At 45.9% G+C, this 25,349-nt stretch overlaps 1 protein-coding gene across 3 annotated transcripts in view; it reads right to left on the bottom strand.

Moving 5' to 3' along the window:
- Nucleotides 1–15,087, bottom strand: part of bcl11aa (BCL11 transcription factor A a) — a 53,689-nt gene extending 38,602 nt beyond the window's left edge. The window contains exons 1-2 of one of the 3 annotated variants that reach the window (XM_051426147.1): nt 14,724–15,087; nt 10,147–10,599 (exon numbers count right to left, since the gene is read on the bottom strand). In XM_051426147.1, the coding sequence (XP_051282107.1) occupies nt 10,147–10,599; nt 14,724–14,778 (508 nt within the window). In that variant the 5' untranslated portion in view covers nt 14,779–15,087. Of the gene's footprint in view, nt 1–10,146; nt 10,600–13,516; nt 14,478–14,723 lie in introns of those variants that run through there. The other 2 variants (XM_051426155.1, XM_051426161.1) reach the window with 2 other exon arrangements.
- Nucleotides 15,088–25,349: the final 10,262 nt, after the last annotated feature.

Genomic DNA, 25,349 nt, shown 5'->3' with positions numbered 1-25,349 from the left:
CCAAGCATCGGGCAGAAGGAGAGGGCATGAACACACACACACACACACACACACACACACACACACGTGAAGAAGAGGAGGATCTCATAGATGTGGCCCATCAGTTCATCTTACTGCCTAAAAAGTTCATACGCTTAATAATTTAGCTGTGCTCTGGATACAGTTTCCCAGCTGAATATTAACAACTTTGAAGTGAGTAACAGCAGCCAGAGGTATATAGGGTGTGTGTGCATGTGTGTGAGTATTTGTAGGGGGGCTAAAAGAGACCTCAGGAAACAGGCCTTGTGAGTCCCACCGGAGAAAACCCCTCCAAACACACACACACACACGCAATCCTTCCCCTCGGCTGCGTCCATTACACCGCCGTTTGTAACATTGCTCATTTCTGGCAATTAAGAATTCCTTTTCATCGCTATGTAGGTTCACATATCTCCCTCACAGCACTTGTACGCAAACTGGGAAGACATGAGGTGTGTGTGTGTGTGTGTGTGTGTGTGTGTGTTAGTGGGGTGGAAGGGGAGGGTGAAAAGATGGAGGGGAAAAAAGCAACAAAGGGAACCGGAGAAGAAAACATAAAGATTAGCGCCTGTGCACCAGTTGTTCTTGTTTGTTGTTGCTGATTTTCTGTCTTTGTTCTCATTTTCTTAATTGTCCTGCTTCATTATTAGATGAAAATTGATTTACTTTATTGATTTTTTTCTTTTGTCTACCTCTGACCAAAAAAAAAAAAAACACCTTCAGAACTGGCCTCTTTTTGAGTACAAAGGAAGGTGTGTGTTCTGTAAGTGAGTGTTTTTAAGAACAGGTGCCTATTTTCTTGTGTGTATATGCACAGCAGCGTCACACACACACTCACTCACACACACACACACAGAGATAGATAGAGAGTCACATTTTTCTGCTAAGGACAGAACAATGGAATTCTTTTTCCTTCTCTGTTTTTTTCACGAGTTTTCATCCATGTTTACAGAGAAACTCACTTAGGAGGACGAATCACTGTCTCCAAAATGGCAGCCTTAGATAGAGCCGGGGAGGGACGAGGGGAGAGAAAGGAGAAGTATCTGACATCTGTTTGTTCAAGGAGAAACAGAAAGGGGGGGTGACACTAAAAATGAATAGGCTGACAGAGAGAGAGAGAGAGAGAGAGAGAGAGAGAGAGAGAGAGATGGGCATTGAGAAATCATTTTACCATGTCAAGACAGACACGTACAGGAGAGAGCCAGATGGTTTGCATTGGGTATATTTTGTGTGTGTGTGTGTGTGTGTGTGTGTGTGTGTGTGTGTGTGTGTTTGCGAGAGACAAGCAGTGTAATGAGGGAACAGACGAGACATCATGTAAATTAAATATGTCCAATCTCTGGCTCGGCTCTCAATCTTCACACAATTAAAAAAAAAATGCAACTTTCATTTATATTAGCCTAAAAAACAGCTCGCACACACACACACACACACACACACACATCCCTCACCCAAGGCACAAATGAGAAAACACATACACACACAAACACCCCTTGACATGCCGGCTCTGACAAGCGTAGCTGATGTGCGCCGCGAATGCGCATGGTAATAGGCCAATCAAAAATGCAAAACAATTGGCAATTACTGTGAGGACCTAATGGTCATTAGAATTTACAACTAGGTAATGAACTAAAGTCTGCCCACTGCATGCATATTCATAAAGCTATTTGAGCTTTGAAGATTAAAGTAGCGCTTAAAATTCAAATGAGCCTCCGCAAATTATTGGGAAAAGTCAGCGCCGCTGCTGCTGGTGGCGGTGGGGGAGTTCCTTATATGTTGTGTGTGTGTGTGATATTTTTTTAAGCGTTATTAAATGGTGTATTCCTCGACATCTGAAGGCTGGACAAGTGTAATTACAGGGTTTGGAGTTTGACGGGACAATAGCTAATGTTTGTGACATCATAAGATACAGATTCTTTTTATGTCGTTTTTTAAGGATTACAGGAAATGTATTTTCTTGCCAGACTGGAAACACCACAGTCCATAATAAGAACATGATGGTACACTGAAGTCAGATCAGAGGCGTTCTGTAGGCCTGAAAATGCAAACAAATGACTGTAATGGTCTCCGGTTGCATCATACGTCTACCGGTTGTGACCAAAAAGTGATATTATTTATTGAAATCATTTTTTGATGTAAAATTGTCCAGTAATTCACAAACAACATAATCTGTTGTTTCTGCTTTCCTCTCCTGTCTCACCACTTGATTGTAGACGGCTTCAGGTTCATGCATATCTGCATGCTGGTGTGTATTAAGCAGAAGATGCATGTGTCTGTGTTATTATTATCTCACCCATCAGTGGGGGTGGCGGGGAGGTGGGAGGGTTTGAGGATTGGGGTGGGTCGAGGGTCAGATGAGTGATTTGTGCAGTGTGATGTAACACAATATATTCAGGTTTAACTGTGCATCTAGCTGTGAGTTGTCAAACCCTAAACCACATCTTTACTCATACACACACACACACACACACACACACACACACACACACACACACACACACACACACACACACAGGAAAAAGAAATATAGACGTGTGAACAGATTTTCAAGTGTCAGTTGTTTTTTAGAAGAGTTTAATATCGTTTTATTAGCCTAAGGAGAAGAAGAAGATTTTGAATGCTGCAGCCACCAATCTTTTTTTTTGTTTTGTCTAAATCGTGAAAAATGGCCATCATTTACCCAGAGGCCAAGAGGGCGTCTTCACATGGTTTGTTTTGACTGACCAACAGTCCAAAACATTAAGATATTTAAAATGCAACGCTAAAAAATCAGTGATGTCCATCAACTATTTGTTTAATCTCTCGAGCATTTAATCCTCTACTTTTAATCTGAAAATAATTGGAAAAGTGACTTCCTGTAAAGCTATCTTTACGACCTGTGATGTCATTACTGATCTGAGGCAGCAAGGAGAGGCTTCCTCTGACTGTCTGCCACCGGGGGCCTCGATAGAATTAGATAGAATTACATATGTCATCCCAATTTGAGGATCGCTTTATTCGACGCCGAACGCGCTTTTGATTTGCAGAGGAGAAGGAGGTCAAGTGGAAGAAGTGGTGGGAGTGAGAGGAATAAACGCTCACAATGCCAAAATAAAAGATTAGACCCACTCGTATGGGGCTCGTATGCTATATATGTGCTCCACTTATCCACACACACACACGCATGGTTCCGGGGTGGCGGTGTGTGTGTGTGTGTGTGTAGTAGTAGTAGTTCATGCAGCCAAATGGGGAACATGAAACCAGAGCAAGGAGCCAGGCCCTTCCACACACATGCACACACACACTGCCAGCTCAGCCCTGGCACACTTTAGCAGGGGATGTCCTGCATCCACACTGCCAGCTCACACACACACACACACACACACACACACACACACACGCTTTCATGTTTACTAGTGCCACACTGAAACACACACATACATGTAGGCAGTCTGTATAAGTAACAACAGGTAAAGAAGCACAGACAAGTTAACACATATCGAACCAGTGAGATCTGAATCTGTGTGTGTGTGTGTGTGTGTGTGTGTGTGTGTGTGTGTGTGTGTGCATGTGTGTGTGTGTGTGTGTGTGTGTGTGTGTGGTATGTGTGTAGAGCCAGTCTGTAATCCAGTGGCCTATATAAATAAGCTTTGTAGTGTATAAACAGTTTTATGAACAGGCCTTCAACTGCCTTCAACATAATAAGAGAGCTGAGTTACACGTGCACCCCCTGAGCAGAGTGTGTGTGTGTGTGTGTGTGTGTGTGTGTGTCTTTTTGTGCACAGGAATAAACACACATACACACACGCAGCCAGCAGCGAGAGAGAGCCAAAAACAGCAGCTTTCCCTCTCACCACGAAGGAGCGGGGACGCAGAATCGTTTGCATAAACACGCCGAGGCAGATCAATAAACAACCCTCCATCACGGGCCGCGTACAGTAGTCCTCCTGACGTCACACACAGCGCAGACACACCGTCACCGCTGCACGCTGGGAAATAACGCTGGTCTTTTTAATGTGTCATTGTTCCCTGTCATTGTTTGAGAATGGTTTACCGAGCACGATAATCTGGGAGATCTTTTGTTTTCTACAGATCTGCGTCTGTCTTCGGTCGCCGTTGTCACTGCGGCGTGTCTGCGCCGCACTTCCCAGGGATCAGCTGTCAATCAAAGTGTGTGGGCAGGCGTGACGTCTTTCTCTTTGGATTTTTCTTTTACCCTTTGATGTCGTTGTTGTCGCTCTTCTTTAATTTGTTCCAAAAGCCTCACCGCACATGTAAAACGCATCACTTCCTGTGCAACCGGGCCATTTGTCTGAGGCTCCAGCCTCCGCTGTAAAACCTTTCACTGTTAAATAACAGCCCAGTGCATGTTATTGCTACACTGATGGATCTAATTTGCACTATTAAAAGAAACTGGCAATAAAACGACTTCAGTACACTAATGTGAGAGTCTGTTGGTCTCTAGGCTCTTCTCCACTCAAAGGTCAAAGGTCACATCCACAGCAGCAGCCCTGGATCTGGCAGGAGTTCACTGTCTGGCTCAAAAGCCACTTCGGAGAGTCATTTAAAGGGGAACTCCGCAGATTCTGCACACAGAGAGGTCGGGTTACTTGTCTCGGTTAGGTCTGCTCAGCCTGAGGAAACAGTCGCTGCGCCAAGTCTGAGAAAATGAACCCCCGGTGATGTCATTGTGATGTCATCAGGGTTATCTCAGCGTGGGTGTGGAGACAGAAAACTGGAGCTACACACAGACATTTTAAAGACGTAGGTGTTTACCCAAAAGGGAAGGTTTTAAAAATACATACGAGTTGCATTATGGGAAATGTAGGATCTAGCATTTTCTGGCGCTTGACACAAACTACTAAAGGTCAGCGCCTTTTATTTATTTTTTTAAACCTGTCTCTCATGAGTCCACTGATGTTATTAGTAAGTGCAATATTAAACTGCCGGAGCACCCTTTAAATAAAGAGCCAGGACATGATTTAGTTCAGCAATTCAATGCCCTAATACTAATACTATCTTGTGTAACAAAATATGGGTGTGTGTCTCAGTGTGTGTGTGTGTGTGTGTGTGTGTGTGTGTGTGTGTGTGTGTGTGTGTGTGTGTGTGAGCATTAGCAAACAGGATAAAGGATAAATCAACAGGCTCACCGGTCTGGACTTTCCCAGCACCGGCGAGAGAGAGAAAAGCGACTTAAAATTCACGCGAAGAGCTTCATATTCTATTCTGAGCGACACAACGCTCCTCTTCTCCGCGTTCTTCTTTTATAACTGCATCCAAAAATTTGTCAGCAGCGAATTCCAAGTTTTTTGGTGCCGTCTGGATTGCAGACACGCTCTCTGCAAACACACACCCACACACTTACAGCAAGACAATAATCAGCAGTTCAGTCAATATGCAGTTTATGGGAGTTTTTGTGCGTGTGTGAGTGCCGGATAATAAAACACAATGCAGCTCGTTGGCCTTGGCAGATTATTAGCTTTTCCTCGTCATTCCAGTGGCCTGCTGTATGTGTGTTACAGACTCCTACTGATGCTTTCTGCACACACGAACATGTTTACATTCAGTAAGCTCATTCAAAACGCCGACACAGGCGGGTTCTCGCTGCGCAGGGAGAGAAACGCCGGAGTTCAAACGCTGCACTCGAGTCCACTAAATAAAATCTTATGTCGAGAAAGAAAGAGAGAGCAACAATAGATTAGTAATGGCAGCCAGCGTGTGAAATCTCTTTGTAGGCTCGCCGGGGTGTGCTACAGCATGCACACACACACACACACTGAACATACTGTAATTGATTCAGTATCAATTGGCTGTCCTGGATTTGCATTGACTGCTAATGTTGCGGCGGGGGGGGGTGCATGAGCCAAAAGAGAAAATGGAAAAAAAAATGGAAAGATGAGGAGGGAAAGGATAGACATGAGATAGAGAGAGATCTGACACGGAGCCAGACAATGAATGGGTGTTAAAAATGCACTAATGTGTATTGAGGTGGGTAGCATTAGCCAGTGATGATAAGCTAATTACTAATCACTAGATCATAGACTAACAATACTCATGTTAGGAGGCTGCAAGCCAGGATGACTCTTCAGCAAGCACACCACAGTGAAGCACTGAAAACTGGGTATTTTGGGGTGAAAAATATCTGATAATCTCTAGAAATGTTAGGATTTATCACAGCATACAAGTATTGATAATATCTCTGTTAATGAGCGAACATCACCAGGCTAACACAGCTTATCAGCCAATACCGCTCAGTAAAATCAGTGGTCAATATGATGAGTAATTCTTTGCACTGGCCACGTATCAATTTCAGCTCATTAACACACATATTATGAGTGATTTCCCACAGAGGGACGGATTAAATTCTTGATGCTAATTATGAGAAATCAATTGGCAAACTGGACAGCAGAAATTGTATTTACAGCAGCAATAATCCACAAAGAATTCATTCTAAATTTCAATTTTCAAGCCAAGATTTTTTTTTTTCTTCAATCATATCCACTTTCGGTTAAAAAGGGAAAAAAATAGAGAGAGAGAGAGACATGGCCATTCACACACATCAGTGTACACACACACACACACACACACACACACTCTCTCTTTTGAGACATTAGCGATGCTGTTTCTGAATGAGGGGCGCCTCAGGGATTATAATCAGAATTTTCATCTCAGTCAGGGATTAATAGAATAAATGGGCAAGAGAGAGAGCAGTAACCGTGTGTGTGTGTGTGTGTGTGTGTGTGTGTGTGTGTGTGTGTGTGTGTGTGTGTGTGTGTGTGTAAGAGAGAGAGCCTGTGTGTGGTGTGGGTGGGCGGGTATGCAGCCTTTTTGCATCACTGATCGGCATTTTGCCTGTACAGTTCTCTCTCACACACACACACACACACACACACACACACACACACACACACACAGGTAATGTCTCGGCTCTCCTCAGTCGGAGCTGTTTGATATGTAAATAGCAGCGTTCCGGCACAAGTCCGACGCTTTGTGTTCCTCTGAGCCTCGCAGCAGCCGGAGAGGAGCTCTGTAGCACTCTGACCACAGACGCAGACATGTAGCCGTCACATTATATAGGCAGATGCATGCAGGGAAAAAAACAACAAGCTACATATGCAGAGATAAAGGCAAGGGTGTCTGATTTCCTGCAACATAAGATGAAAAATACTGCCTGGATTTCTCAAAGAGGCAGAATAAAATATGATTCTCATTAGAGCAGTAAATCCCCCCCAAAAGACGAGAGGATAAATTGAAAATAATGGGTCATATTTTTACAGATTAAAATCCTACACTTAGAGTTATGTGGACAATAGTGTTGAATTGAGGTTTTTCTGAATATATAATTAATTTCTTGTTATTCTGATGCCTCACTGGCCGAGCAGAGGCCTCACACACTGTAAGGAAGCAGACACAGTGCTACACCAAGCCAGCATTTACAAATAAGAAACACACACGCATTCCTCCCTCGCCTCCTTTTTTTGTCATTAGGAATGCTTCTGGACGGCTATCATTGCGGCTGAAATTCCAGCAGATTTTTATTTTTTTCCCCTGCCTTTCCCATATTTACTTCACCGTGACAGTTTGGGGTCAATTAGGATGAAAGCTGGGGTCGGTGTGGAGGAAAATACTGGCTTTAATTATCGCCTATCAGGATAGATGTGTTGCAAAAATTCAGCGTGTGAGGTGGTGCTGGTGTGAGTCCAGTGGCTAAGAGGAGGTCCAGAAAAAGCTAAATGGATTAAAGGGGACAGATGTAAATAAAATGATGAATTCCTTGTTGCGGATTTTAAAAGCCGATCTCTTCTTCTCGGTTTAAAATTCCAAACGTTTAACAGCGCTCGGGGCCTGTCTGCAGCTCGGCTTGACGTCAACATCAGACAAGATATATAACGCTGCTGTCCTGTTTTCTTCCCCTGTCTGAGTGTACAGCTGTTCCTACCAAGACGTTCCCACACACAACGCCATTGAAGCAACCAGACGCCTGTATTATGATGTAAATCGCTCTAATAACCCAGTTTAGCTGGTGAGTGTCTGTGAGTGAGTGTGTGTGTGTGGGGGTGTGTGTGTGTGTGTGTGTGTGTGTGTGTGTGTGTGTGTGTGTGTGTGTGTGTGTGTGTGTGTGTGTGTGTGTGTGTGTGTGTGAAACGTATGGTCACCGCAGAGACACAGGCAAAAACACTAGCTCCATTACAGCTGACATACAGTAGGAAGAGTTGCCTATATGGCTGGTGTAGGTCAAAGGTCTTTGACAACAATTCCTGCAACTGCAAAAAAAAATTGTGAGAACTGAGATCAGTTTACGAGAAGCGACGATCACTTCCTTAAACTGCTTATTGTGCTTATTTCCTCAAAAACAACAACAAAGTGCAACATTTAAGATTCCTGAGCTGCATTCAGCGAGCAAAGTGATAAAGTGTGTGTTTTGCTTGTGTGTTTCCGCTGCTTTATTTCATCCTCACCCCCTTTTCCTCTCCCTCTCTCTCCCTCTGTAACGGCTAATTTAGTACAGGCAGCCCGCCACTAAAAACTACTGCTAATTAAAATGCACGAGGAAGATAAAAAATGGCGCTGCAACAAATAATTAGTGGTGTTAAGACGCTTTAAATAAACGACTTTCCCTCTAAGAGGAAAGCTAAAACTGGCTTTTCCCTCTCTCCGCTGGCCTCTCATTTGATTCCTGCACTGGGAAAGGAGACGGAGGGGAAAAGGGAGAGATAAAAACTGGAGTACAATCGTGCGTTCTACCTATGAAGTTTGGTACGGAGGTGAACTCGGAGAGGGAAAAGAATGAAAGAGATGGAGAGCTGGGCTGCATTTAGTCGGGTAAGATGTGGCAGTGGAAGGGGGGAAACCACACCGAGAGCAGGACACATCTGCCAGGGCCACATGAGAGAGACGCACACACACACACACACACACACACACACATACACACACACGTTATGCAAGAACACACATTCTGTGCACCCAATCCCAGAAAGAGGCTGCAGTTACTCCCCAGACTGAAAGTCACACACAAACACACAGTTTTCCCTGCATGCAGTTCAGCCACTGATCCTCCATCTGCACACACACGCACACACGCACACACACACACACACACACACACACACACACACACACTGTGGTCTCACAACACACTGACCAGTGGTACCACAAAGTCAAGGTCACGCATGTCTGTTTGCCACTGGGATTTGGTCACCATGGCCAAACTGGGTAAACTGGGAAACAGACACACACACACACACACACACACACACACACACTCAGTGGATCAGTGGAAGGGCCACTGGTCAGACTTTAGGTAGATGATTAGACCTGTTACATTGTCTAACACACTCTCTCTCACACACAAACACACACTAACCTTTACACTGTGCGTAAGACAGACGACTATTCACACACACACACACACACACACACACACACACACACACACACACACACAGAGACATCCTAAATCAAACCAGTGTGTGTGTGTGTGCCTTTGTGTCAGAGAACAGAGGAGTATTCTCTCGGGTTTCCTCCCCACCTGTGACGTCCCTCTGTTGTCTGACAACAGCCCCCGCCACCAAAACAAGTCTCAGCCAATCAGATTTCTTGCCTCAACAAGGATTGGCGTGTGTGTCCCCTAAAAGCCTTGTGCTCAGACTACCAACAGCCCCCACAAGGTTTGGACGGAGATCATCGGCAACATGTAGGCTACACTCTGGACTACACTGGTTTCTCGTCCCACAACACACACACGTTGTGTCGACAAAATAAAAACAAGATCTGGCGTCGCAGAAAACACACACACCCACAAAAATAAGCCCATCTAGGGCGATACCACAAAGACAATGTGCCAATTATAAAAGCAGAATCTGAACATGGAAAGCTGCTTCCAAGCTCGAGGGTTTAATTTATCCCCTGATGAGGAATGCTTAGAGGGAAGAGAACTACTTATCATCTGTTTTTAATATTCTGTCAGATTTGACTTCCTCATTCACACAAAAGCCGATATACAGACATAATCACATCCTCTACAGAGACAATCTGGCAGCCACTGCCTCAGCAAGGCTGCTGCTTCTCTCTCAATCTGACTGCAGCTGTGGTCAAATCCAGACAAAGGTGATGTGTGCTGGTGGGTGTGGAGGCAGGTCTGGTTACCTGGGAGGGGCTCCTGTTTGGGGCAAATCCCCCGGGGCGATGAGAACCGGTCATCGTCGTCATCTGCCAGCGTGGCCTGGACGCCCACTTCCACGGGCCTCCGGCTGCGCAGGGAGCCCAGAGCAGACGACGGGGTGAGGGCCAGGCCCGGGGAGGGCGATGGGGGCTTGTCCAGTCCCCGGCCCCCGGCAAGGCAGGGCGGCCCGTGGCATCGCTTCCTCTTGTGCTCGATGAAGAGCAGGATGTCCGCCAGGGGGAAGGTGGCCTGGCACTGGCCGCAGGTCAGCATGTCCTGCTCCAGAGAGGGGTGAGCATCGTGACCCAGCCGGGCCAGCCGGCCCACGGTCGAGCCCGGGTGGTGCCCGTTGAGGCTGCCGCTCTCCTCTGAGTGCTCCGAGCAGCGCTCCGACAGCTCCTCCGACGAGACGATGGCCGTGGAGAGGGGCTCAGCTGCTGGAGAGGCAGAGAGGGGGGAACAAGCACGGAGGAAGAGGGAGAAGAAGAAGAGAGGGAGGTGGGAGGAAAGAGGGAGAGTGAGCAACAAAAGAAGAAATTAGAAGGTGACGCTTACTCTGAGCAAAAAAGCAGCAACCATGTGTTTATATTTTTCTTTTCCTCTCCTGTAATTGAGACCTATTGATACAACTATTAGTGGGAACAGATGACAAGAGGAGAGTGCACACATTCTTATTCTCTCACATAGAGGATCAGAGTTAAAGCTAAACACAAGCCTGACATGTGGTGCACACAATAAAGGGGTGAGAAAATGTGCCTTGTAATGATAGAAATGCATGTAATGCAGGGGAAATGATTACAATGCGAGCTGATCTGGATCACACATCAGAAGAGAAAATGGTGGGAAAGAGTATCCTGCAAAGCTCAAATCAGATTCCTCAAGGATAACAATTTCATATCCAATGACAGGGGAAGCTTGGAAAATGATGCTTAAACACAGCGTTCACCAAAAAAACTAAACATGTGGATGAGTTTGACTTGCCTAACCTTGTTTGTACAGGTTTTGATCCTGTAATCAGCAGAAGGGAAAACTGTCACAAACATGTCCAACATATGTGCCGGGGAGAGGAGAGGGGAGACAGAGAGAGTGTGTGTGTGTGTGTGTGTGTGTGTGTGTGTGTGTGTGTGTGTGTGTGTGTGTGTGTGTGTGCGTCAGGGAGAAGGAAAACTCTTCCCTCTGCCTCGACTGCATGTGCCTGACTTCTAGTTCTTAGATACCAGCCACTTGTACAGCAGGAAATCAGCCCCAAAATGAGCCGTCCAACCCGATTCCTCACCCCTCCAAGGCCGGATTAACTCCTGACTACTTTTTTAAGAAGCCTTTTGTCAGGCTCAGGCCGTCCCCGCAGTGGTAGGAGGGAGAGGAGTGTGAACAAGAGCGGCCCGGAGAATTAGAGAAGCGAAACGGGAGAACATAATTCACTGTCCCTCTTTTAAAGGAAATCTTCCAGTCCAAGGTGAAGAGTCTGACTCTGTGCAAGCCGCCTAATGCATGTTGACCTTCTTTACTCAGCCGCCAATTTCACATTTTAATGAACTTAAAACCACTGAGAATCAAAAAATAGATTTTAATTTTCACTGTCTGGGTGATTGGTACAGATTTTGTCTGATAAAGGGGATAGGGCTCCTCCTGTGCATGCATGTGTAAGCGAGTGTGTGTGGGAATGCACAAGTGTGTGTGGGTGTGTGTGTGTGTGGGTGTGTGTGTGTGTGAGAGGGGGGGGGGAATGGGGTCTGAATGTGGACTACATCCCCTGAAGGAAATATCATCTGAACGCCGCAATCCTGCGCGACATCTGTGCGCAAACTGGGACATGGAGATAACATGATAAATTCCCAGCTTGCACCAAGAGCTACTATTGCCGCCCCCCCCCCATCGACACCCCCTCCTCCTCCTCCGTCTCCTCTTCCTCCACCCCACCCTTCTCCTCTTTGATTTAACTTCAGGTCAACACAATGCCACGCAAGTTACACAACAGCACGCGGTGGGGGTGGGCATTAAATTCACAGGATAAAACAACAAAAAAAGAATCTAATGAAAGCTGCATAAGCCCCTCACCTCTTAAGTTGAACTCAAGAGTGGATATCCGGGGCTTGAAAAAACATTTTGTTGGATTTAATGGAGCATGAAGAGGGAGGGTAAGGGACCTAAATAAGATTTTTTTTAAATAAAAAGCAGGTCTCCTTGCACAGTTCAATTTCAATAAAACAGAAACATGCATAAATCACTTATTTTGTATCTATTTTTAAGGCGGTGCAACCGGGTGAAATAAGCAGCAAGAGGAGCAGAAAGGAGGAGAATGTGTCTGTGCACAATGTAAATGTATAAAGACATGCCTAACAATGCAATCACATTTCCTAAAGCAGAGAAATAACCCCCAAAAACGAAGGTATAAATGTACTCCTTTTTCTGAGCTGCAAGTTAAAAGTTGCACCTGTGTGATAAATCTATAAAACAGTTAGTAAACGTCAACATGTGAAGGCTGGCTCTTTTCCCCAAATATAAATAAATCTGAAATATATTTCCATCTTGGCAAAAATATGGAAATTACTGATAATGTAATTTAATCTGGAGGAGGAAATGAAGAGCTATGATACTGGAAAAACACGGTTCAGTGTTGTCACATTTTGCTACTTAAATCCCTCCTGATCCTGCCGCTGCACAGCACACACTGGGAATGTGGTAACACGCTACACAATCCAATGGAAATATATAGAATTGTACGAAATATATAAAATGAGAATACAGGCGCTAGAAAACAGGACATAATCAGGGATGGATGTTTGCTTGAGAGCGACGGGACGGACTCTGACCTCCAATAGTAACAATCTGTGCGCAAAATTAAGTGTGTGTGTGTGTGTGTGTGTGTGTGTGTGTGTGTGTGTGTGTGTGTGTGTGTGTGTTGTAAGGTTTGGGGGGCACATTACAGTGGAGCTGCATATGCTGATTGCAGCCCGCATGTTTGTGAAAATGTGATGCACAAAAAAAATGAGTAAAAAGGAGAAAAGGTGGGTTTGAGTTGATGAAGAGGAATTGTAAATTTAGATACGGAGGGGGGGTCCTCCTAACTCCCTCCCCCGCTTTCACCCTCCCTCCCTCCCTCCCCATGTCTTGTATACCTTCCCTTTATTCTAAAGAGATCGCCAAATAGCAGCCCGTGTAGATAGGGGTGGCGGTGAAACTGATCAGGTTCAAGTTCAGCACTGGATTTTCTGATCGCGCTCTGCCTCCTAGCGACGGCACATGGCCATGGTGACTGCGCTGTCACCCAGCCGGGGCCACACACACACACACACACACACACACACACACACACACTCCAAACCAAACACAGGCGGCAGCCAGTCAACATACCGAAACATAATCAAGCACTGGTGCGTAAAGATGGCCAAATATCTTCTTGCTTTCTGTTTGCGGGACACTTGGAGAGGCTGAAACGCTGCGATGGTGGCACACAGTGTGGCACATGGTGCGGTGATAAGCGCCACTTTGCAGATCGCCCCGCAGTTTCCCCAAACACACTTATCTGCTCTCTCGTCACATTTCAGACCTGTACGTCTTAATAAACTCGAAAAAATAAAGCTTTGGTAATAAATAAACGCCGTGCGTAAAGACGGATTCCGCCGACTCAATGAAATTTGTCAGAATCTTGTCGCTTTTCCTCCCACAGCTGCAGCTGCAGCACACCGAGGAGCCGAGCTCTATGCCTTACCTTCAAGCTTTACAGCCTTAAGTTGGATTTTTTTTGTCGGTCCAAATGTGGCTTTATAATGAGAATCGGAGAAGCGACAGGACTGGATGTGCTGCTGTCCTGTTGCTGTGTGTCTCGGCTCTAACTCTGTGCTGCAGCGGCTCTGCTGTCTGTTTCAGGAAAAAAGCTCTTCATCTAAACTAAACATCAATAAACAGCCTTTACATAAGAGGAATTTTGAAAGTGTGTAAAAAAAATAAATCGATTAGTGTTGCCTCTACTGCCGAACTGATACAGGGAGGCAGTTGTAAACAGTCGGACACGAGATTTTTCCCCCCTCGATCCAAAAATCCACCTCCAAGTTTTTTTTCTCTTGAAAATAATCCAAAAATAGAACGAGAGAGAGCAGATGAGAAACCTGCGAGCAGAGCTGATCACACAGCGATATTCCGGGGGGTTGATTTTTCCACGAAGCTCCGCGGAGAGGACGCGCTCTGCTACCGGGAGCCCTGCGCGTTTCCACTGACCGGAGCGACCGTGGGGGCACCGGAGCCACGGCGAGTGCATTGAACAGCCTGTGAATGCACATTCTCGCCGTGGAACAGAGAAGCAGTAACGGGTGTACACCGACACACAAAACTTTTTTCTCTCTTTCGGGCTTTTGAGCTCTCCGAGCGGCTTTTACGCACGGAGGTGTCGCACTTTCTCCTCCACGCTGTTAAGTCCAGTTGACCGCGGGTCCGAGCGGTGCGTCCGGTGTCCACAAGCTCCTGTTTCGCTGCCCTTTTCCCCCCACCTTTTTTTGTTGTTGAGTGCATTGAAAGGAAGCCAGAAGTGACATTTTTCTTTGTTTTTTGCATCTTTACTTACGCGAAAAATCCCGTTTGCTTAAGTGCTGGGGTTTGCCTTGCTTGCGGCGAGACATGGTGGCTGGAGGCGGCGGCGTTCAGCGCGGATCACATCGGGGAGAGCCGGGGTTAGAGAGGAGACTCCGGTGGGGCAAAAAAATATCTTCATCCAACGCCTTTGACATCCACAAGGAAAAAAAATAAAATAAATTAGAAATAACACAAAGATGGCGCGGAGGCGAAGATGGATCGCGGGATCGCCGTCATGGCTTTTTTGAGAAAGGAGAGCAGAGAAAAAAGAGAGAGAGAGTGAGAGAGAGGTAGATGGAGAGAGAGAGAGAAGGGGAGAGAGATGGAAAAAATGGCAAAAGCCCCCCCCCCCCTACCCCCCCACCACCCCTCCCCTCAACCCCCCGCCCCCCCCTCTGAGCCGTGCAAGTTCAAGTGCACGGACGTGACGTTCCCGGCGAACTTGAACGTCAGGCGATGGACGGACACCCGACATACAAAAACATGGGCAGGGCCGAGGCACCCGAGTGGGAGTGGGAGTGGGAGGAGGGACGGACGGGACGCGCAATAACAAAACCAATGGACGGTCATTAGAGGCAGAGAGGGGGGGGCGGAGGGAGAGAGGGAGGGAGTGGGGGGGGGGGCTGGACATGAGAAATAGACCCAGTGGAAGCCAATGGACATAGAGATCAGGGGGGCCGGACTAGAGGCACTTGGAGGGAGGGAGGAGTGTGTGTGTGTGTGTGTGTGTGTGTGTGTGCGCGCGCGAGTGAGAGAGAGAGGCAGAGATGTCTAATGAAAGCAATATGCAGAGAGAGAGAGAGAGAGAGAGAGAGAGGTGGACGCAAAACAGGGCAAGGGAAGCCGCGGACAGGAGCTCACTGGAGGGGGGCGGATATCACACTGCTGCACATAGACCGGAGCGCGCCCGCGTGTGTGTGTGTGTGTGTGTGTGTGTGTGTGTGTGTGTGTGGCCACTGTTTCAGAAGAGTTTCGGCCACAAGTTCACCTGACTGGACACGCGCGAGCTCGTGTGTGTGTCATTATCTGTGCCCGTAAAGCGCGCGCACGCGGATGGGGGGGGTATGGCACGTGTTAAAATGACAAGGAGGAGCGCAGCAAACTATCCGGTTGCGGCGAACAACGGGACGAACAGGTTGAACGGCCAACGGAGAGAGAGGGTGCAGGCTCGGGCTATAACCTGGGTGGCTTTACATACACAGTCACACAGTGAGCTGCTCGCAGGTGATAGTCACATCCCAGAGCCATAAAACAAAGAATGAATCCTGGAACTCCTGGAACTGCAATATGGCACCTCTCAGGGTTTTTAACAGTCTCCTGACAAAGTACACACGTTTATTAGGATCATCACTATATCCTAGAAGAATTTATATTCTCTTACAACCTAACAAAAGATGTGTGTAAGGCTTTACCTCGGCTCATTTGCATGCACCAAACTCCTTTGAAGAATCTGTGTATTTCAGGAAAAACTTTGATTTTTTTCGTTTTATTTGAACAAACTGGAGTTATTCATATCTGATGGTCACTGTGCCATACATTCAGATTCCATTAGCGCGCACTGTGTGTACCTTTGGAGATGTACAGCGTGTGTGTCTGTATTTAGGGTGAGGGGAGGGGGGTGGCAGATTAGAAGGGGGCACTATAGGGTCCAAGGTCTGTATCTGTCTGCGTGAAATCCACACTGCAGCCCGGCGCAGACCGTGGGAGTGCGGAGCGGGCACATAAGCGCCCCGTGTAATAACTTTCAGATGTGCCTCAGGTTCGAGGCTGCAGACGGTATACAGGGGAGGGTGTGTTGGTGGTGGTGGTGGGGGGGTGTGGAGAGGAGGAGAAGGAGGAGGAAGAAGAAGAAGAAGAGGAGGGGGAAGAGATTGTAAATACTCTTGTAATAAAGGGGGTTTGGTAATATAAGACGCGGGGCTTAAAACGGCGAAGGGCGCCGCGCATCCCGACGCGATCCGGCTTTTAGAAACACAAAGTGAGGAGACACTGCGCGAAGAAAAATGGGAAGAAGAAGAGAGTCTGTGCGGACGAGGTGGAAGAGAAAGGGAAGGGATGGTACATGAGGAGGAAGAGAAGACGGAGAGATTCACCCGGAGAGAAGCAGCGGCGGCGGCTCCACAGTAGAAGCCCGGAGCGGGAGCACGAAGCGGCGGCGGCGGCAGCGGCGACTCTAGTGGTGCCTCGGAGACCTGGAGCTACGCGCACTGACCGAAGAGGACGCGCACTTAATACCGAGGGGGTGGAGGGAGGGGGAGGAGGAGGAGGGAGGTGATGGGAGAGAGAGAAAGAGAAGGAGAGAGAGAGAAGCCGGAGGAGAGGAGGAGGAGGTTCAACGTCAAGGGGGAAAAATGCATGACCAGTGAGTGAAATATTTTGCAGGTTGCAACTCGCTGCATGGCTTATTAGACCGGTGTGTGTGTGTGTGTGTGTGTGTGTGTGTGTGTGTGTGTGTGTGTGTGTGTGTGTGTGTGTGTTGATTAGTGGGTGATTATTATAGGGTGTGTGTGTGTGTGAGTTCAGGCAGCTTTAAAGCTCACAGAGGAGATTTTCTGATTTCATTATAAGAAGATCTTAAAAAGTGTGTGATCTCTGGTGTCAGCGGCGGGTTGGATCCACACTTTTATTCCTTCGTTGTGCATTCAACCATAAAGCCAGTTTAAAATGATAAAGCTCAAATCATTTGTGGTAATTTCTCATAATCTGTAGATTTAAAGATTATTTGCCCAAAATTTAATTTAAATTATTTGAAGTTTTTTTAAACGCAAAAAATAACGTTTAATGCGGATGTAAGGTGACAGAGGGGAATACGCGTTTCAAAACTGAATTATTACAATATTTCTGAGCAGCGCTGCGCAGAATCCATTTAAAATATGATCAATATTTTTCAGCAGCCAGAGTGGATGAAAAAGGTGCAGACGGGGAGCGTTTGGCGGAACTTTGGTTCAGATTTCGACATTTTTCTCTCTGAGACTGAGGAAGTGGTTGTTGAGTGTGTTTGTGCTGTTTCCATCAGGAGGATGTTAACACCTCACTCTGGACACTTCTCCCGGTTTTACCTTAATTGCACACAAAAAAGAAACTGAACGCCCTGTCAGAGGTGTGATGGAGAGGCGGCAGTGTGTCCTGATGAGAATTACAGGCGCGTTGAAGAGCGACACTTCCTTGTTGTTCCTTTGAAAAATGACGAGTCCTATTAGGAAGAACGTAATTGGGGATAAATGGGAGGATTTTAGCTCTCTTCCCCGGGCATCGGGTGTCTTGGGTGGCCTGTAGCTGTCTGGATGGCGACAGGCGGCCATCGTAGCACAGGGAACCTGATCCAGTAACACTAGAAGCCTTTACAGGCGGGGTGACACGGCGGGGTGTTCGGAGCTGCACCCGGAGGAGGAAGCATCGTATTGTCGCTATTTACTGTCAGGTTTTATGACTGATCAGCCATCAGTGTAAAACTGGCTTTATTTCACCTTCCATGCTTTGGCACCAACATTTCCAAAAGCTTTACGCCCCGAGTGGAGCAACAACTGACGGATTTCTGAACGCAATGCGTGAGAGAACACTCATCCATCAGACTAAACTTGTTCTCCTGATTTTAATAGAGCCCTTGCCATCCCCAAGTGGTACCCACACTTAAAGGGGCCCCCCACACACACACACATCCGAGAGCACTAACCTTGACCTCTCCCTACACCCTGCTCCATCTGTTGGCAACAAAGAGTGTTTTTCCTCTTTCTCTTCCTCCCATCTCCTACTCTCTCTCCCTCCCTCCTCCTCCTCCTCCTCCTCTGACTTTATACACCCCCAACACACACACATACACTCCAAGTCAAGGCGGGACATTGATCAAAGCCCGTGGAGCAGCTCGGACTTGGGGGAGCGCGCAGGGGAATCTCTATATGTAAATGGGGGCGCGTCGCCGGCTCCGTCATACATCAGTCAGGGCTGCATGCGTAATGCTGTGGAGGTACAGCAGCAGCTCTCTGCATGCACCGAAGCAGCCGGGCCTGGGTGCATGCCTGTGTGTATGACTGTGCATGGATATCCGAGCTTTTATTTCTTTATTTAAAATAAATAAATAAATGAAGATTGTGCGCAAGAATCACCTGGGATGAGTCTGGAAGCCGCGGGCCGCTTTCAGGTGTGTGTTAAGATAAAAAAGTGATATAAGCAGGATATTCTCTGCGCCATATGTAGGCCACACTCTGCCATCTTAACTTTATTTCTCATATTCAGCACTTTTATTCGCTTGTTAAGGCGGCTGCAGCCTTCATCAGCCCATATATTCAGCGCGTATGTGCGCGGAGTGAATGGACAGCGGCGTACTTTGATGATGGTTCATAAAACCAGGAAGGGGGGGATTTAGGCTTTGTACGGAGTGTAAAAAGAGCTGAGAGACTACACGGCATCAGACCGGCCGTGGTCACAGGCGCGCCTTCCCTGCACGCACGACAGCTCTGGGGAAATTGAGTGACTGGGGGCGCATTTCAATATATGGAAATGACCGGGGGGCTCCTGAGATAAATCAGCTCACCCCCATCCTGAAGCACACAGCAGCCCTCCCTCTTTTCCATGCTCCTCTTCATACCTTCATTTCTCTCTCTCTCTCTCTCTCTCTCTCTCTCTCTCTCTCTCTCTCTCTCTCTCTCACTCTAGTCACTGCTTTTGTTGCTTTTGTCATAATTTCCCAAACCGTGCGTAAAGACGCGCAGCGCAAACTGACATTACCGGCGTTATATGCAAAGTCAGAATTAAAAGGCTACATCAGATCTGTTCAACCTGCCGTGAATGGGGCCTAGGAGGGTTTTTTTTAATTAAAGGATCTGCTCTTCAGTCTGTGATAAACAACACATTCACTGAGTAAAATCAACTCAAAATAAAGGAAATTTGAGTTGTAAATTTGCGTCCGATTTGGCATCAGTATATTATATTCTGTTATATTACACCTGAACCAAATTGAATTAGTTTTGTACAATTAAGTAAATCCACAGTGGGATTCTGCTGGCTCCACTGTGCTGCCACGAGATTGAGGATTAATTGTGAGGCCGTCTGCACCTTTTTATTCAGCTCAAGTTATTGCTACACTAATAGTTCACGATTACATTTTGATTTAAAGGCTACAAAAAAAACGACATTTTTAGATTCATGTAATTCTGGAAAAACATTTCCACTGCTGTGATAAAAAAAAAAAAAAACACAGTTTCTAGGTTTTCTTCATGTGTTTATTTCCAAAGGGAATTACCTCCAAATCCCTGTTAAATCTAGTCCCTGGCTTTTTGCTGAGGAATTTCAGGCTCTGGTAGTCTCCCCGCACATATTCTCTACACCACCACCACCGCCGCCACCCTTCCACCCCAAAAGCTCTGCAATAAAGGGAGCGGGGTGGATTTCACAACGTGCCATTATCACATCGGGGGATGTGCGCGCACGCAGTTGCGTCGGGTCGGTGGTATTAGATGAAATCAGGCGGGATTACACGGCTATAGACCAAATTATCAGACCCCCCCCACACACACACACACACACACACACACACCACACACACCACCACCACCACCGCCACCATCCAGATCCCTCCTTCCTCTGTATAACATGTGGCACTGACTTCAGAGACCACTTCAGGGGCATCCAAACTTTGTGCAATGATCATGGTAGAGAATGATTCACGTGCACGCTGTAAAATCTCTCTTTTCGCTGCATTGGGACCAATTGGAAAAAACCTTAAAGGACCCCTGGAGGGGGCCCAGACCGCAGACACCCGCTGCAAGACGGACCACACAGGGTCCGGGGTCTTTAGAGAGTCATGCACCGTGCCGCACATTCCCCACTCTCCACCACCACCACCGCACAACCCGCATCCATCCATCTGCCCGTAATGCACGGACGTGTTTATGGCCGCCGTAGTTAAGTCGTTGTTAATTTTACACTAAACGGGTTGTTATGAAGATGAATGACGGCAGAGGAACGGCACACTGGGGACCCACGAGCGCGTCTCCGTTCTAAAGAGGAGCCTATAGCTATAGGGATCTATAAAGGCGGGGGGGTTGGGGGGGTCTGCAGGGGCCTGTTCCTGCTGCTGATGCTGAGATGCTCTGAACGGTTAGAACTTAGTGATGGTTGAAGGTTTGACTGACAGGAGGCCGGATGCTGAACGCGGCTGGTTTGCGAGAAATAATCCGAAACAACTGCGAAGTGTAAATGTTGTAAATGAATCCGGATTCTGATGGAGGGAAAAGTTTGTGGAACAGAATTCAAAATAAAAAGATTCAGAATGATAAAATCCACTTGGGTTGAAACGGGTTCTCTCCTCTTCTTGCTTAAGGAAGCACCCGGGTCCTCTGAGGTGGGCCAGGGGCCAGTCGGTTGTGTTTGGAGTGAACGAATCCACCTAATAACCCCCCCCAAATAATCTTTAAAAATAAGAGAAAACGACCCCCGTCAGAATCTGAAGCTCCACTGGTTCCAGTCTGCCTGAACATGCCTGTACATGTTCAGTCGCGGACTCTAGCTCCCCCCAGTGGTTAAATACCGCCAGTGGCAGGGCGCAGGGACAGTAAATGCATGGGGGGCCCTGCAGGCTGAAGCCGCCGCCGCGGAGGGCCCGCAGCGTCGAGCCGAGCTTCAGGGTGGGTGTAAGGGATTTGATCCTGGAAATAAATACTGGAATAAGTCTGCAGACAATGTAGTAAATATATAAATAAACAGTAAGAGCAGCTCCATACAGAGAGCAGACGATATCAAATACACTGTTCTTTCTTATGGTTCCGGTTATTGATGGAGATAATGATAATTATTAAACTCAAACTCAGGATTTGTTTTTGCTTCGGACAGAGTTCGGTGTCAGAATAAACCCAGAACCCAGAAACCCAGAAATCCTGAGCACCCATCAGCTGCTCCGCTTCCAGCTGCTCGTTATTAAAGAAATAACGAATTCTAACAGAAACACTATCATCATAAAACAGATTCTCTTTATGGAAGCTTCGAGGTTTAATTCTCTTCTTATTTATTTGGTGTTTATATTTAAGTCACCTTCGAGTCTGAACATCTCCGGAACAAATGTGCAAAAATATGTTGAGTTGATTCACTAAATCTTATAAAATCCGCTCAATATTTCACATCTTATTATTATTATTATTATTATTATTATTATTATTATTATTTCTGCAAGGATTTTCACATCCTTAATAAAGCCACTGAGTGCAGACACTATCTCAGTCTCCGAGATATAATTGGTGCAATATTAAATATGCTCCGAGTAATTGAAGGATTATTAATCCGGCGCAATAATCCCGCAGCAGTAAATCTCCGCTGTTACCGGGCCGTAGTGTGAGCGGGCCGCACCTCACAGAGCTGAGTGATAAATCATGTATTTTTAATGAATATCAATAGAAAGCCCCTTTATCTCACCAAACCCCTCCCAAAAGGAGCCCGGCCGTCTAATTAGATTAAACGGCGGTGCGGGGCGGTGCGGGCGGTGCGGGCTGGTAATGACTGCTGTGACGGCAGCGAGTTCCTAATGGGCTCTGAAGCCAGACCAGGGGCCCTTTCAGAGCATTAACACCGAAAGGGGGGGGGATAACAAATCTAATCTGACATGACACCCTTCTGTTTCAGTCTGCCTGTTAACCAGCGGAGCCACAAAGTAGTCCCCGAGTCTGGACTTGTTCTGTGTGCACAGACCGTGGACACTGGGGACACAGCGACTATAACATCATGTTATTATTGTCCTAATCGAAGTGATCGATTATCAGTTATGTTGTTACTGTTTGTATACGTGAATGAGAGATCACACGAGGTGAACGGGACTTACCTTCTTCCACTGGAGCCCTCTGAAGACGCTGCTGTTTAAACCCTCAGAGGAGGTTAGTCTGATTTACATAATAAGATTTTAGGATCCAACCCAGGGGCGGATCTAGAGAAATATTCATGGTGTGACCAGAGGGTGGCTGATTTAATCTCAAATAATCACATGTATCAATATTTGCTGGGAAAAGCCCCCACATGAAACATTATTGTGGCACATTAGTAAAGGACGGAATAGAAATATGTAAAGAAATCAATAAATTGACATTTTTCCACACTGTAACAAACCCCTGTGAAATCCACTGTTAATGACTGTATATTCAGTCAAACTTACAGTAGTCCAAGAGTTACTCTGAAAATCACAGGAATGAAACAGATTACATAAAATAACAGCAATTTACTGTAATTCTTTTTACAATACGTTACTGCCAATTAATTACTGTGAATTTTACATTTAGTGTCTATAAACTTTTGCATTTTTTAAGTTACAAAGTGCCTTGCAGGAGAAAAAAAAAGATGAAAACATTGAAATAATCCCTGAAATGGGGACAGACATTTGGGACAAAATAAAGAAGATGTCAAAAGAAGCCGTACGCAGAAATACAAATTTACAAAAAATATGAGATTAAAGAGGACGTCACTGATGTGGAGGTTTGTTGCAGGACCTGGAGGACAGTACAATGCGGGGACACAGTGGAAAACCTTAGAGTCAGTTTCAAAGAGGACATATTGAGGGTTGTGTGACGCAGCTGAGGAGGCGCAGTGAGATCACTATGACTCATTACTGAGTGCTTAAACCTCCATAAGAACACTGAAATGATAAATAAACAGAAGCAGTATATGTGACCAGTGTAATGCTGCAACCCCTGGGCGCATTCAATGACACTATTAGACTATAGGAATAATGTGTTGTGTGTTGGTGTGACTCTGCACAGACAACATACAATTCAACTCAACACATCTAATGACAAACCTTCTGTTACCAGAAGATTTAGAGGTCATTTTAGTTCATAACATTTTGTTCTCACATTTCACTTCCACTAAACGCGACTATTTTCATGCCAAAGAGAAAGTTGATGCGTCCTCCACGATTTTATTCACCGGGGACAACAATTATTTTTGAAACATCTCTACGGATCATTAAATCTCTCTGCTGGAACTGAGAGTCATCTTATTCATTTTGCTGTCAGGATTTCCACACCGGTTCGGAGGAATCTTCGTCATTTCAGAGCCGACTGGCTGATGTGTCGTATTCAGTAAAAAGCCATCAGTTCGAATCGACACAATATCCCTAAATCATCTGTAAATGGGGACTTCTGATTCTTGTCGTTCCCTGATGGAGCTGTAAACTGAGGTCTGGAAACCACAGCTCAGCTCTGCACAGTCTGCCGGCCTCCCTCAGTGAACTGAACAGGTCCAGAGGAGCCAGCAGGTGTGAACATTTCCTTCCACCCACAGATCTGACAGAGATTCTATCAGAGTGGGGTCCTTTTCAGGGAAGACTACACAGAAATATGATCTTTTCTGAACACTCTTGTTGGCAGATTCACTTCCAGGTAAAGTTCTGTGAATTCCAGCTGCTTCATGACATCAGTTCATTTTTTTTATCTTTGTTCAAAAGTCCCATTTAGGTTTTTTTGCATTCTGTGCCTGAGGAGAAATCTAACAAATGCACATTTAATGAATCTGCTTCTAAACACAGTGAGCTGGAAGTACCATACACACAATCAGAAAATGATTAAAATGCCTGGAATTACTAAACCTGCTTTTATTTTGAAGGATTGATAGCTCTTGCTTACTACCATGAATGTAAAGCACATACAGCATATAATATACACACACTGCTGTATTTATGGTAGGGAGCAGCTGCTGTTTTGCACATCCTGAATCTTCATAATTCAATGTCCAGATTTTATTGTCTTAACTGCCATTTTCTTTATATCTATATTCATTATTTTATTCTCTAAATGGTTCGTGAACACTGAAATGTATTTACCATATATTTATTTTACTGTCAGACACATAAAGTGAGCAGGAGCTGACTCGGTTTTACATCCTATTTCAGTTCACTCAGCTCACCACAAGATGGCGCTAAAGAGTTGGAAATGTTTCTCCTTGTTTTAGCTTGTGTGGTGGATTTTATCATAGATTTAAATGATTTCTATTATGTTTTATATATATTATCATCTACACACATATACATTTGTAGATACATAAATAAAATAGTTAAATTGTCACATTTTAAAGACAAGGATTATGGCTCCAGGGGTCTGGGGTCGCACTGGCTTCTTTTTCTCTTCCACTTGTGAATAATATGAGAAAAGAAGACTTAATGCATCCAGTAGTACCAACCAAGTCATATTAGCATGTTGGGAAGGAAGCTAAACAATGCTCCAAAGTTAGGCTACATTTTTGAGATGGAAAACCTGGAATGGCCATTTTCTAAGGGTTCTCTTGACCTCTGACCTCAAGATATCTGAATGAAAATGGGTTCTAAGGGTACTCACAAGTCTCCCCTTTGCAGACATGCTCACTTTATGCTAATCCCATGCAGTTTGGGGCAACTCAACCTCCCCCAACAATAATTAAGGGCTCACTTGTTGAGACAGTTGAGTGTTACGAGTACCTGGGAACTGTGACTTCAATACATCTGCTATCTGCGAACAGGGCCTCAGACACTTCATTTCCTGCGCACACTGAATACTTTTAATGCAGACAAGATGCTAATGATGACTATTTTATAAATCTTTTATCGAGTCCAACTTTTTGTTGTATTTCTCTTTATGGGAAACTCACATTGTTAAAGTAGGCAGCAACA

This window comes from Dicentrarchus labrax, unplaced genomic scaffold (assembly GCF_905237075.1).
Source record: "Dicentrarchus labrax unplaced genomic scaffold, dlabrax2021, whole genome shotgun sequence".
Lineage (NCBI taxonomy): Eukaryota > Metazoa > Chordata > Actinopteri > Moronidae > Dicentrarchus > Dicentrarchus labrax.
Note: the sequence above shows the minus strand (reverse complement) of the source record. Positions and strands in the feature narration are given on the sequence as shown.